The sequence below is a fragment of the Pelobates fuscus genome, chromosome 1 (assembly GCF_036172605.1).
Source record: "Pelobates fuscus isolate aPelFus1 chromosome 1, aPelFus1.pri, whole genome shotgun sequence".
Lineage (NCBI taxonomy): Eukaryota > Metazoa > Chordata > Amphibia > Anura > Pelobatidae > Pelobates > Pelobates fuscus.
Window position 1 is genome coordinate 333786414 of NC_086317.1, and position 16053 is coordinate 333802466.

The 16053-nt window shown below is 37.1% G+C and overlaps 1 protein-coding gene across 1 annotated transcript in view; it reads left to right on the top strand.

Annotated features, from left to right (window-relative positions):
• Positions 1–1267: 1267 nt before the first annotated feature.
• The window catches only part of FGF14 (fibroblast growth factor 14), a 560221-nt gene continuing 545435 nt past the window's right edge, over positions 1268–16053 (top strand). Inside the window, exon 1 of the mRNA XM_063460105.1 lies at positions 1268–2158. Within this exon, the coding sequence (XP_063316175.1) occupies positions 1951–2158 (208 nt within the window). The 5' untranslated portion in view covers positions 1268–1950. The remainder of the gene's footprint in view (positions 2159–16053) is intronic.

A 16053-nucleotide genomic window follows, 5' to 3' on the forward strand; every position in this document is an offset into this window, starting at 1 on the left:
ACCAACAATAAATTGGATGAACTAAACCCAAGAGTGCCGGTAATTTTTTTACATTTTTAAATATATATATATATTAAACCTGAGAGTACCAGCCATTTTTTCAATTCTTTCTATATATTTGGGGACTAGGTGGACTTAGATGCCAAGCTTGAAGACTGTACATTTTTTACAGGAGGAACGTCTAGTGCCTGTCGGATCCACAGCAAATAGAGGCAACTAGGCTGACAAATACAAATAGTACCATTTCCCAGAAATGGCAATGCTTACAAGTGTACATATTATGCATATACCTATCTTTAAACAATCAAATTACCCATGTTTTGTTTGTAAACACACTTAGTGCTTTATATCCAAATTGCAGAGCTAACCTGCTTTCTCCTATGAAATGATAAACTAAACTTGCTTAAAATAGAAGTATTACAATATTTTTTTCCTATGAGGTTCTTATCTTGCTAAGAAAATAACACTCTATCATATGATGCTGATAAGTCACACGGCATCAGAACAAGTTGATTCTTTTGTTTTACCTCTTCAGTGCTGGCTGTGGAGAGAACTAGATTTTCTAACTAACCACATTAATGTCTGGGAGGTTAAAATGTATGCCTCTCCCGGGAATTTTGCCTTCTGAGGTTACCATGGTAATATAGACATTAAAACCCTATAAAGCATTAGAAAACACACGTCTAGTGTTAAGGTTCCATGCATCCTTTAAAGGAGAACATGCAGTGTTATGATTCACTGATATATGCATATAAAAGGCAGACTAGCATAGGACTGCACCAAAGCCCCTGCATGCCTGTCAGTTGTAGCAACAGAATGAGTTTTTCGTTTTCTTCAAATGCATTTCATATATGATTATATACATTAATTTCTATTAAGACCATATATGCATACCTGATTATTTGCTTCTTTGTATTCCAACTGCCTCACTCCCACATGCAGTATAAACACTGTGTTGCTCATTAGCATGACAGTACACCTGTTCCCCAGTCTCTTTCAGGAGAATTGCTATTTATCATCTGCAACAAGAGAATAGCCTTATTAAACCCTCACATGCATGTTTGCATTGCTTTATCATGTTACAGGATTTTATCTCATCATGAATAAAAAAAATAAAAAAAAATAAAAATAATAATAATCCATGTCTCCTTGTCTAGGTTTTAATAAAGCTTTTTTTTTATTAAAAAAAATGAGAGGAAAAAAAAATCTTGGACTCCTCCTACTCTATCTGTGCCTGCAATTCAGCAGAGCCAGGCACAGGGAGTGAAAGACAGGGAAATTTATTTATAATGCACACCAGTGCTGGAAGCAGCAGGGAGAGTGAGAGCTAGGAATGAGATGAGGATCTTTCTTTTACACCCACAGTAACCATCTATTAAGGGGATCTGGATTTATTTATTTTTTACATCACTTGTCCTGTTTGATTTTGGAACTGCAAGTTAAATAAGATTCCACAGATCACTGGGGATTGATGGTAACAATATTGATACTTACAGAGGGGATCTCATATCATCATCATTCAGGCTTGATTGGCTAATGTTTGTTGTGTTTGGTGCTACAACTGCAGTCTCTCAGTAACATGAATCCTGCATTGGCTTTTGCTTTTGATGCTCTTCAGATCCACCCCTACTCATAGCAATTCAAGTCTTGGGCAATGTTTTTCCACTTTGGGGATTTACATGTATTCCTGTTCTCTGAATAGTTTTTTTTTTTTTTGGCCTCTTTTGGGATTTCTTTAGCTTACTTTTCATTTGGCTACATGCTGGAAAAGAAAATTGCACGCCTTGGTAATAGCCTACTGTTGATGTAGTTATAACCATTAATCTTAACATTATCTGAAAGCAAAAAAGAGGAACAACACCCCCCCCAGCTCTCTAATTGTGGAGCCTCTGAGAAATAAGCCTCCCAAGAACTAAGACTGGGGAGAAGATAGGAAAATAATCATTTTCTATGGTTAACTTGGTACTCTTGTACTGGAGAACTGATCTCAATCTATTATTATGCAACAACAAGGATATCTTCCTTCTCAGGGTGTCTAAGCTGCTGGATTGCTTTTCGCCCAAATCAATGTGGTTTCTTTGGAACATTTTCAGTAAAGGAACGCATATGCTGCAGTGTCTTTGTGGGAAGAGTCTTAAGAAAAGCAAGAATCCAAGTGGTAAGGAAAAAAAAATTACATTGCATGATTTTTCTTTAGTTATTTTCTTTTTGGTTAACCCTATGGGGGCCATAGGTTTGCCCAAAACATTGCATATGCCAGTTTAAAGGGTTGATGTCTCTCTGTTGACGATTGCTGATATGGCTTGCAGATCTTTAATCTGACCTGGCGAAAAATATATAGAAATATCATAATTGTTGCATATGTTAAGCAAGCGTTTTGTCAACTTAACTCGCTTCAAAAGATTATTTCTAGAGTGGAGTCAGGCTTTGGTGCTATTTCTATAAATGATCGCTAACTTTTTTTCTTTCTTCACTATTTTGGTTATTGAATGAACCAAGGATGTGTTAAATGAAAAGCTGTATATGCGGGCAGAGAGGTTAAAAAGAGAGTTTAAAGTTTGCACTTTCTGAACTGGTTGCCATGCCTGGACTTGGTTAAAATACATTGACGGTGGCACTAGTAGCCTGCAATACTTTCTGATTAGCTTGCAAATATTCCAAACACGAAGCACCTCTCAAAAGTCTTAAAAAAAACCAATCCAACAGAGCCGTGGCAGACTGTTACTCATTTCTACCTCTTTATTATGTCCCGAATCTATAGCACCGTTACCCAGAGGAAATGGGGATCCAAGTAATCAAAATGAACAGAACGGTTTAATTAGAATTATTTAGTGCTCTGTATAACCTCATGTGTGGGATTCTTATGATGCGGTATCAGCAATGCTTTTTATGTGATGCAGTGATCACAGTCTCTGTTGGGTTAATATTTGCAGTGCATTGTAGAAATTGTTTTATTTTTTTTCTCTTGGCAAAAGCTGAACATTTTACTTTTGTTCAGTTTTGTCATTTAAAGAAATGTTCAGCTAGACTAGAAAAAAATAAATAATAAAAAATATTTAAAAACAAAAAACCCTGTGCAGTATTCAGAGAAATTGCTGTATATTGAATTTTATTGCGCCTTCCCCGCCTCCTCCCCCCCCCCCCCCCCCCCCGGCCTGCGTTTATCTGTTGCAGCGTGTTCTAATAGTGGATTACGTGGTTGATTTCTAATGAAATGTGTTTGTGTTCCATTGTCCTGGTCCTGTATGACCCGTACTTCCCTGGGCTCCCAGTCACATCAAGAGCAATGAATCCCAGGTTTACTTCTGACGTTGGCACTGCAGTGTAGTAGATCATAGCTTTCTTTGCTATCTTGACATCCCAACATCAACAAAACAGCAAAGCCCTGTGGAGGGGCTGTGCTCTGCTATTCATACACTGTTTTGATTTTGCCATTTAGAACCATTTGTATATGGTGTTTGAATATAGGATTAGATTGAAGCCCGTATTTATTTGAAGGAATTTTAAAGTGAGGCAAGCCTTTGCAGTGATGGTTTCTTTGTGAGTATTTTTGTCATATTGTTCTGCAGCAGAGAGCACTCACTACTTAGAATACAAAAGAGGTGGAATTAACTCCGCTGTCTGGGTAGCACTGCTCATAGACTGCTTGCAAATCTGACGGAGAATTCCATATTTGTTAACCATTGCCTTGGTTGTCAGTGGCCACAGACTGTGGATTACTGCAGTGAACTCGAAGAGGTTGTTTCATCATGTCATTTCTTTGATTCCATTGAGAAACAAGGAACATAGAAACATTATTCTTCCCATGTTCACTGCATAGCCTGATCTTAGGTACACGTAAAAAGTGTCTTATTATCTTATATATGTGTATATATATTTGTATTAGAAATCATTTGCTGCTATTTCATTGAATGCCCAGTTCCTATGTATTATGTTGAATGGGTGGAAGATGGGATTTATTACAATACAGAGTATGTCTCTTATTAAACTCTTTGTGGTGATGTACTGCAGACATTGCAAATAATGTAAGCGTCAGATTAAATGTGTCTCGTTTTCTGCTTTGTAGTTTATTCTCTGTGAAGCGGCTATTTGAATGAAGAATGGAGAGCCAGGTCTAGAATGTTGCATGCTGGGATCTAGAAGCGAGTATCTCTGCAGTATGCAAGGGGAACATTTCTGTTGAACCTTATGCTTAAAAAAGAAACTTATGTAAAAACATCACCGTTTTTTCATACAGTATGCTTTTTCGCATCACAAAATCTTCCTTTCATAGTTTCTTAAAGATATTATTTACATACGCGCTAATTGTGCATTGGAGCACATAGTCTGGTTTTCGAACATACCGGATAAGCAATATAGTGAGCATATCAATTCTTTAGAAATAAAACACAATGTGTTGATAACAAGGGACATATGTACTAGTAGAACTTCCCATGAATTGGGCCTTCTATCTAAAACATCAGTACTTGACTTTTTGTGTATATGCATATGTCCATGTATGTATATTGGGTGGTTTTTGGTTTTTAGAAGAAACCGCAATTGTAACAGCAGATAGGAACCAAATGGTTTGTCCATTTGAACATAACTAAATCTTGAATTTATTTTACCTTTTTTAGTTCTTCATGATTTCCACATGCATATCTGAATTCTAGAATTACTATAGCCAGTGGAATCTATTTCCTTATAACTACAATTCCCTCTACAAAATATTTTCCACCCCTGAGCTACAAGCCATGTATGGGTAATGCATACGACATCCAAACTAGGAGGCAGTTTGAAGGCCCCAAATTCCCCTGATACAGATCCTGACAACAATTTAATCAATTACCTTTTGAGTTCAATGCAATCAATGCAACCCTTAATGCACAAATAAAGAATTCTAGTGAGAGATCTTTTTTTTTACAGGGAAAGCATTCAAAAAATTCCAATTGGTTGAAGAAGATATGTGCCTGGATGGAAACTCTCCTTCAATTATCTAATTTGTCTCCATCAACATTTCATCCTGCGGTTGGTTATCTATACCGCTATAAATAATTAGCCTGTCATAGTAATTGGTGCATTGATTTTATTTTACAAAAATTTGTTTTACTTTTTTTTCACATTTAAAAAAATAAAAAAAATTATTACTTTTATGAGGTTCGCTGAAAATACAGGGCTGTCCAAACTTAGCCCTCTAGCTTTTGTCATGGGGTTGTCACAATGTTTATCTAGCAACATCTGTTATTGATGAACTTTTTAAAAAAAAATTATTTTGTAATCCCACTAAATGCTTATGATTATGCTTATGATTTTAAATTCTGTTATTAAATATTCTACAATATTATTTTTTTATGTGTCATTGTAAATTCAAATTGAACTATAAATATTTGATATATCCATGGTGCTGATCTATGAGTTCAATGCTTTCCTATTTTGCTGAGACCTTCCAAGGGTTCATGGCACAAGGTAAAACATTTCCCACAACATATTTTGTATTCTTATAAAGTTAAAATCAATCGTTTTTCCAGTGAAAATATGTGTTCTTCTTGAGCCACAAAACATGCCTTGTTCCTACAATGTAAACTCTTAAACCAACTGTTATGTTCCCACACACAAGTACTAACGCACACACAGTCTATACCAGGAACGACACCAGGGACACATAGGCCCGACGAGGCCACGGACCTGCTAACTCATCAGAATAGGCTATTGACCAATGGTTATCAATTGTCATAAGAATTGGGTACAAGAGACCGATCGGTCTCACTCCTACACGCACCGACATACGAATATTACCCACATGCCAGATAAAGGTCAGGCAGGGCCACAGACCTAGGACTTACACCCCATGGGTACTAACCTTAGGTGTATAGGGACCTGCGTGTCGTCACATGCGAGTCCAACATGCAAATAATACCTGTGATATAAAGTGACCTGCGCGTCACCACAAAAAGTCTACATGAATCAGCTAAACATGTATACCTGTAAACTTGTCATGTGAGTTACTGAACAAAATTAATGGGACCTGCGTGTCCTGGCTGAATATCTCATAACACACGAGAAAATATATCAGAAAACATAAAACTCCAAATAAAAATCATATTTACAAAAAAACAAAACTTATGTTAAAGTGACACCACAGACCTTGTAAGAACATTTAAGAACTTTTGTATTTTACAAAATATGGACTAAAGTGGGAAATTCCTTGTATGTGAGACATTCTAAACTTATGATAACTTACTCGGTATTTAGGGACTGTGGTTTTCTTTGGTTATACGTTTCAGGATTATGCCCTATTTAGAAATGTATCCCTTCAGAGACCTTTCCTTTTTTCCTCTTTTTGTACGTTTAAACTGAGGATAAAACCACTCGTGTCTAAACAAAGCTTTGAACCTGTATTTCATAATCTTGAATAATGAAGCATCGGGCAGAAAAGTAATGGCTTCTTTAGTCTGCCGCAACCGGTTGAAAGTTGAAGAGTAGAATATGAAGTATTCTTGTACCAACAGTTTATTGTTTTGTAAAATTGTCAGTTTTGTTCCAACTACGTAACTGTATAATGTGTACCTGACAAGGTTAACTTATTTTATGCTCAATTTTAAAGAACCTAACAGTTCATCTATACTTCATGATACTACAAATGCTAGAATAACAAATGTATAGATTTTATTTAAAAAAAAAAAAAAAAAAAATATCATCTATCAATCATTTTGTAGACAAATACCACTATGCCCATGATTGACAGTGAAGAAGCAGGAGAACCCTCTTTGGGTCAGCTCTCCTGTTTTACTGCAAGTAAAATGCATGCATAGCAGTATGCTATAGTTGCTACAGTAATTTCCCGACATACTTAATCTTTGCCAATGAAATATAGGAACAGGGTGATAGCAATAACTAAGTTCACATACTAGTTAGTCTATTAAAGGATGTGTGCTCCAGTTTTGGACTAATCAAATAGGAGGAGGGAGTGTGATATTATAACCCAGAGACTGGTATCGTGGCAGCTGTGACAATACTGAAGAGGTTTCGGTGAGGGGTAGATATAGTGTAAAGCAATGGAATATATTCTATACATTTTTACAATTAAGTATATATTCCATACTTAAAGAAACAGTCCAGGCACCCAAGCAACTTTATCTAAATGAAGTTGTTATGGTGCCAGTAGTCCCCCAAGCGCATTCTTACCTTCAGGGGTTAAACCGTTTTTTTGAACGGTTTAATTGCAAATTTGCCTTCAGCTCCGATTTCAGCTTGCCCTCCCACTTCCCCCCCCCCCCCCCCCCCCCCCCTCACCCAGGCACTTTCACTAAACAGGCTTGGGAAGAAACGTTCTGACCGGACTGCATGCAACTTTGAGGTTAAACCGTGCTAAAATGGTTTAACCCTTGAAGATAAGACTTAGCTCCTCATTTAGATGAAGTTATGATTCCTAAACTGTCCCTTTAATTAAAGTTAACCTGTTAAAGTGAGCATGGCATGATAAGTTCACTGTAAAATCTTGGTTTTACATTAGACAATACATTGCTGTTTACTCTGGATGGCTGTATACTGATTACAAACTTTAATGGGCATTGGAAATTTCTTAAACAAACCATTTTCTAATTATTGATTATATGGATAGCTGAAAGCTGTGTCATTGTGTGAAGCAAGTAAATTAAACCTAAAATGATAACCGTTTCTTTATTATTTTTAATGCTGGTTTAAGTGTATGTTGAGTATTAGACTTATTATACTTATCTTTTGTTTAAAATGTAATATTGGTCATATCTAAGCCAGTGTAAGTACAGTATGTGTACTTAATCGTTATTGTTTTCAATTAAATGTTTGCTTTTTAAGAGTAATAACAGTGTAAGCAAAAGTCACAGGAAGGCTTAATCATAATAAAAGTATCAAAATAGAGAATATATTTTGGAATATTATAATATACATTGGAATTATTAAGAGAAAAATGTAATAAAAGAGGAAAAAGATTGAAGATTATATAGAAAAGGAAAAAAGTAACAGAGGGGAAAGGAAACTTTTTTTTTGTTATGCATTTTTAAAATAGAATAATATCCATTAATCCAAATAACTTGTGTGTCTTATTTTTTTGGTAAATGTTTAGGAAGTAAAAAAAAATAAAAAAATAATGTGATATTGTATGAGCCAATTTAGATAGTTTTGTTGTAAACCAGGGCTTGACAAATTTGCTTGGAGTCTAGGAGCCAGCAAATAAAGTTAGGAGCCAGGCTTTTCAATGTAAAATATGCAATTCTTAAAGGCACGCTATAGTCACCAGAACCACTACAGCTTAATATATAGTATAGTATAGTATACAGCTTGATGTAGTTGTTCTTGTGTCTATAACCTGTCCCTGCACACTTTTCAATGTAAGCCCTGCTTTTTCAGAGAAAAGGCACTATTTACATTGTTGCTTAGTAACACTTCTAGTGACAGTCACTCAGACAGCCTGTAGAGTGCATCCTGGGTCAGTGCTGTACAGTGCGCAGCACCTACGTTTAGCGTCTCCATGCTCTGCGTGGAGGCGCTGAATGTTCCCCATAAAAATGCATTGATTCAATTTATCTCTGAGGAGATGCTGACTGGCGTGGCGTTTTACCACACATGTGCAATAGCCTCCCAATGCTTTCCTTTTGGAAGGCATTGGATTGGCTGAGATCATCAAGATTGATGATCACAGTCATGGAGGCAAGGCCAGCTGCAGCGAGCCCAGCACAGCGTGGAGGAAAAATGTGAGTAAAAACCCCTGTCCTTTGTGATTGGTGGGGTACCGGTCACCTAAACACACACCCACACTCACTGACAGAAACACAGATACGCAGATGGACAGACACACACTCTCAGACACTCATTTACTGACACTCACTCACTGATACCCTCAATGTGACACACACACACACACACACGTGACCACCCAGCCTCCCCACCTTTTCGGAGAGCTTGAGTAATTCGGGTTTCCCTGTGGTCCAGTGGGGATTCAGTCATCTCCCTGCTCTGCTCCATAGAATGCTATTTAGTGATGCTGGGGCCAGTATTACATCATATACCGGCTCTTGGCATCACTAGAGGGCAGAGCAGGGAGGTTACAGCTCCCTCGCGCACCTGCCCGTTTCGCTCAATCTTCCACGAGCCTCACTCACGCCCACGCTCTCCCTCAGCTGGTCGACCGCCCACACGCACGGCAATGCTCTCCCTCAGCAGGCCAACAGGCTGCATGCCCATGCTCTTCCTGAGCTGACCGGCCTACAGCACGTAAGTCCATGCTCTTTATGAGCCGGCCAGCCGCTGGCACTTATAAGCAGCCGACCACCTCGGGGGCTAAATGAGCCAGCAAATCCCAGGTGCCAGGGCAAAAATCCTAGTAGCCATGGCGACCTTGCGCCTGGGATTTGTCGAACCCAGGTTTAAACCACTATAGTTATATACAAATGTATAACACCGAGAAACTAGACTAATCAGTTACCAGTACCCACATTTAAACATTGTAGAATTGGCACAATTATATTATTGTTAATTTGATAGGAAGGCATCATCAACCTTTTTTAATCTATGGATTCCTGGTGATATCTGATTGGGTGTATAAGGCTTTTAGTTTCTTTACTTTCTTTGAAACTGCTGCACCTTTCCTAACCACTGAACTTGAAATGAAAACTGAGCATAAGCTGCATCTGTTTTGAGCCCCATATATAGGCCTCAAAACAGATGTATTGGAAAATTCCCCTACATATAACTAAAATAATTTTCCTAGAAAAAAAAAAGTCAGATTAGTACCTGCCCATGATATAAGTCAGTGAGTTGACACTATCACTACTACGGTAGTGAGATCACTGTTTTGAAGACTGAACCTATATAAAAAAAAATGGTGCCTATTTGCCAATTTAAATTGAGGTCTTCTGGTATTTTGTATTATTTTTTCTGCATATATTTTTTCAATGTATGTTCATACTAGACCAATTTTGGCAAGATTTGTGTGTGTGTGTGTGTGTGTCTTTTTTGACAGGCAATATATACATCTTTTTGTTCATCTTTGTAATGAGGTCTTTGGAGGGTGACCTTAATACCAGCATCATAGGTTTGGTACACTGCTAGCACAAATCCTGATTTGAGTACTGTATAAAAAAAAAATGGGTCCGCACTAAACAATTGGGACAGCCTGAAGCATGGAGATTTTCTGCCCCTGTTTTAACATACTAATTGCATTCTGTTTTAAATATTGCCACTTTGTGAAATTGCCAAGAGAAAAAAAAAAAAAACATACTCTACAACTTCCATATTTTTCTCTAAACCAGGGCTTGAGCTGCTGTATATTACAATTGAACTTAATTACTTTTATTCTCTACTGTATACACTTGTTCTGATTGCCACCTTACCCATCAGTAATTAATAGAATGACCTAATCTAAGCTATAAAACGTCAGTGTTCGCATTATCTTCAATGGAAACTGTACACATAAATATATATTTGAGAATTTTAGAAATTTATAGAATTGCATGAATGTGGATGTATTTATGAATTCTTAATATAGTGGGTTTTAAGAGAAAACTATTGGTCCATGCGAGAATAAACCATATGGTATGTGATCTCATAAAATAGTTATTTTTCGTTTGTTTGTGATTGGGCTAGTTGGTAATGCTGCAATGTTGTTCGAGAAAGGGCAGTATGCATAAAACTACTCCTTCGTCTGCTCTTTATGGGCAGCTCACATGAAAAAGCTTGGTTTAATCTTATTAATGTTAAAGCTAATAAGTTTAAAGAACTGCATACTTTAATACATTGTATTAAAAAGACTGCCATGCAGTTGAAACAATCTATTATTAAGTGTGATATAATGCATGCCCTTTTCAAGATTTTAGGCTCTATGAAACACAAGGATTACAAAACAATAAAAAAAAAAAATGTGTTTGTACTACAACTCTGTCTGGTGGTCTGCGAATAAACAGATCCGCACCCACAGCAAAACCTATTTTATGTCAAAATAGCAAGACTAAAATATGGCCGAATCTGAGCATTTTCTTCAATTTCTCTTCTGATTTTGAATTCTCAACAATTTGCGCTTTATTGAGTTGAGTAACCCTGTATGGTTTATATTGTACAGACAATACTGGGAGACACTGTGTCTCTTTGCCCTGTACATGAATGAGAGACCGCAGAAAACATCCATTTCGCTACACGTTCAGATCTACTTCTTTTACGGTGGTGGTCCCTTTAAACCCTCAGGGACAAAAAGCTGACACCGCATATCACACTTTTCATCACTTTTCACACTATCATCACTTTTAGTCCAATTTTTGTGGTGGCCTATGAGAATGGCCAAAGAAAAAGATGGGACCTTTTCAGATTCCTGTGCATAGAACCCGTGCTCTTGTTTTATGGTAAGGGTAACTAAGGAAAATGTGCAGAGAAAAAGTTGAGAGTAATGAAGTATGGCGTTGGACTTGAGTAACGTAAGTTAAAGTCTTTTAGATCAGGTACAGATTGTGCACATTTTCAAAACATAATAGAAAATATAAGATATCAGATTAAAATGAAATAATTTTTCATATGTCCAAACTGTACTGGATTTCAAAGTAGTAGGATGTTGGCGTGGACTTCTAGGCATAGTTCATGTGATTTGACCAGATTCAATTTCAGTACATTTTATGCAGGTTTAATAATTATGGATCTTGGATTTTGGTGATCATAATGACGTATTTTCTGCCGTGTGTGAGCTGTTACTTATCAATTATAAGGAGCTGCACAATTGCTCCACTCAGTACATATGCTCTATAATAGTAGGAACTCTTAAGTACCATATTACCTTGTAACTGCCCATTAACAAAGTTTTGACAGAAATATTCTATTAAGGATTTTTTTTTATTTTTTATATTATTTTTTTTTTTTTTTTTTTTTTATGTATACCTGCTCATTATCAGTTTAATAATCTTCATAGAATATGTTTCTGCAACATCTTAACCTATGCGATTGAGATCCGCAAAACCTGTATTAGCTGTTTAATTTGATGGTTTGTGGTTGAGATAAAATCTATGTAACTGGACTGATATTACACTTCACATGAATCAATGCAGATCTTTGACTTCACCACATATGAAATATAAATCAAGCTACAATATAAAAATCAAAATCCCCCCCCTCCCAAATCCTAGCAAAAAGAGACTGAATATTACTGGTGCGCTCCAATGTGTATGCAGGTAGAAACCACTGGGATGATTGTGACCCAATTAACTCCCAGTTTGATACAACAGAGAAAACAATAGAAGCTGGCCTGGACAATTTCAGCCGTCATCTATTTTTTTTATTTTTTTTACCCAGTGAATAGCACATTATTATTTTTTAAATAGGTTACATGTGTTTTTTTTTTATTTTGTTAAAGATTGCTCTTTGTTTTTCACATTTAGCAGATATTTTTTGTAAGAATTCAAAAGTGCTAATTCTGCTCTCCTCCCCCTCACATGTCTAGTTCCATGCCTATTTATCTTTATATAAAGCACACAAACCATACAAGCCCGGGAGTAAATGAGATTTTATATAAACATAAAAATGGAATTTTGTAACGTGTGTGAGGGTGAATATTGCTAGTGTGGAGAGGAGGACGTTAAAACACAGTGAAGATGCTTTGTGAGAGTGATGATTTCAATTTGCTGTAGAATGCAGGATGGGCCCATTAAGACCTGGTGACCATCATGAGGAGGTCTATAATGATATTGACTTTACGCTCCTATTTGTTATTGAGGATGTAAAATGGGCACTAAATACAGTACATATATTTCTTATCAATATTATAGTGGGGAGCCATATACAACAATGGTATAGAGTTGCACATTTTTGCTGTTGGTGCGATTTAATGTGGCAGAATGTCCATTCACCTGAGATAACAACATATTTTACTATTTTTCTTTATTGAAGAAACCCCCCAAAAAACTAAACAAACAAAAAAAACAGTATCTGGCATATGCTGCCATTTGTTTCTATTTTTTTTGTTTTGTTTCTTTTTTCGGGGGAGGCAGGTGGCTCTTGTGTTGTGATTCATAACAGACTTGTTATTCCTTGTATCAAAATCAAAAATCTAAATTTACCGGTCAGCTAAATCATGTAAATAGGTTGAATTGACATAGTTTTTTTACTTGAATTGACTGACACAGTTTTTTTTAAAATGCTCAACATTTCTGAAAAGAGGATAGCACTCAATGATTAGTTTGGATAAACCCGATATTTATTTATTCCCAGTATACTATATACTTAATGTACTTAGAGATTACTTTCAGCTCTGATCTTATTAGTTAAGGACATGGCTCACTATAGAATGCATTTATTTCTCTATCCCTGACTTTAATATGAAAGAAAACTCCCTGAACATTTCTTATCCAAGATGCATTGATTTATCATATACCCTCTATCACTGGTGCTTCTAAAACGGCTGCAGATGTGACTTGTAAGATAAAGACCCGTTACAATCCTACTGGTACATTCTACAATAAGGAGTTTTGATATGTATTGTATTACTTGTACTGCATAACAAGCATCTAGAACAGGCAGGGTTCTGTAAAAGACAAACAAAAACCTTGTCTCTGGTTATTTTATATGGGGAGGGAGGTGTGTTTTTTTTTTTTTTTTTTTTTAACTACTAAGGGATGGGGCAATTGTACAAGTTCTGAACCAAAGCAAAACCTAGAATTATGCATTTATTCTACCATAAAACAAGGTTTAATTGCTCTCATACTTATTGCATATTGTTTTTTCCAAAACTGAAATTGCTTTCTTTTAATATCCTATTTGCATACCTAACCCAAGATTAAGTGTGAATTAAATGTACAAAATGGGGGAGGGGAAGGGGGGCAGAGCAAGTGCTTGAACTGAGCAGTTGCTCCGAGAAAAACAATTGAGAGAAAACTCACTTCACAGCTATTTTAGCAATATATGGGGCAACTGTGGGGTGTGGCTCAAAGACTAGCACCTTTCCTAAATCACTCAACATTCGGGATTTGCTCTGCCAGGCCCCTCAGCAGCATATGTATAAGATAGCACATGTGTGGGAGCAATCTCCAACTTCCTCAGAGGAAAGCACAGTGCAGGATCAAGTGAAGTTCTCCCATACAGCATTAGTTTAGCCAATGACATGGCTGTTACTCAAACTTGTTATCGGTTCCTAGGGTGAGCAGGGATTTAATCCTGCCCATGCCAAGCTTGCATACAACAAATCTGTAAACCGGGGGACACTAAAATGTTCCCAGTTGATAGAGAGGAGCCCCAAGTAAGGAGCAGTACTCTGCCTGTAGCTCCTCTCTGCTCCATGGCGCTCTGTAATGATGCCGGAGCGACATCATATTCCAGCTCCCGGCATCATTAGACAGCGCAATGGAGCAGAGTGCAGCTGCAGGCAGAGTACTGCTCCCTCGCTCACCGCCCACAGTGCTCCCACGAGTGGCCGTCTGCCTCCAATATTCCCAGTGACAGCTGCCGTGAAAGCTCCCTCGGTGGCCACACTAACTAGAGAGCTGGCAAATTCCAGGCGCCATGGTGAAATTTCTAGCCGCATGGCGGCCTGGTGCCTGGGATTTGTCAGGCACTCGCTCACACACACACACACAGACAGACACAGTGAATGGCTCACACACACAAAACCCTCTGACAGGCTCACTCACGTTCACACACACACACACTCACTCTGACAGGCTCGCTCACAAACGCACTCACTCTGACAGGCTCACACATTTTGGTTTTAATTGAAACACACTGAGTGTTTTGCTACATCTGGGGCTAGAAGGTTAGAATGTTTAACTATATGTCTATGGAGTATTATTAGCTCGATGGCTCCACACTAGGGAGTTCTACCCTGTCTCCATTATAGGCTTTACAGCTATTCGTATTCCTTCTATTGGGCACTCATATGCCATATAGGAACATTTAAACTCTGGTATTGCCCCTTCATTTGGCTTCCCCTTTATAGTCCATTGAGCTTCATGTTCTCCTCTTTATGGGGTAGTGTGTGTTTTTTATTATTTATTTATTATTTTTTGTTTATGTTTCTGATTATTAATAAACTTATGGTTTTTAACAGTAACAGTCAACTCTGATATATACTATCTGTGTATCCTGGACATTTCTGCCCTAGGATCACTCTTTCTTTTCCCTTTAATATACAACAAATTGTAGGTGAAAGAAAATTAATATATAAAAAGTTAGAAAAGAGTATATGTGAATTATCCCCAAAGTATTACATAATTTTGACCATCTGATGTAGCAGAAATGATTATTCAGGTCTGCATAAACACTGTATATGAATGCATAATTTATATGTATGCATACAAATCTATAAACTGTGTTAATGACCAGTATTTTTTTTTTAAACCAGTGCACGATGGAATTATTGCACACCTTCACCACACACGATATAAATATTGTAAAGTCTGCATAAAAACATACATTTTTTTTAAAAATGAAAATGTTCCATCTGCATGTCTTCGCCGCCACTACTCCAACATATTCAATTTTTATACAAAGATCTTGTGATTATGTATTACTTTTAAATTCCCATCTTTAGCTTCTATCCATGTTGGATATACTGTAGCATCTTTTGTCTTACTGGAGAGAGAACCCACAGAAAGTCTTTAAAAAGGTTTTAAAATGTGATCACCGAAGAGGCATCAGCAACACACCCTGTTCCCACTACCAATTCCTCGTCCAATATAAAACATTTTTTTTTAGCTTTGCTTGACTTTTGTCATTTTTATCCACCTTGGAGAAAAAAGTGGCAATCTTCAAACATGCAAAGACATGGTCAAATGGCTGAGATGCAGGGAAACATAACAGAATAAAAAAGGGATTACAGGGCAAGGAAATAAGAGTAGCTGATATCAAGCTGTTTAATATGTTTTCCAGTTCTTTAATTCAGACAAGCAAAGAAGGTGCTATCTAAACCCATTTGAGGGTGTTCTCTCTGTCTGCTGTCTGTTTGCTGGTGATAGGAGTGAAGCTCTGTGCATGCATGTGTCGAGATTTGCATTTCAGCTGGTTAAAGGTTGTATGTACCTCTTTGATGTTTGTTCTAGAGACATTCACCTTTGGCCTCATGGTTTA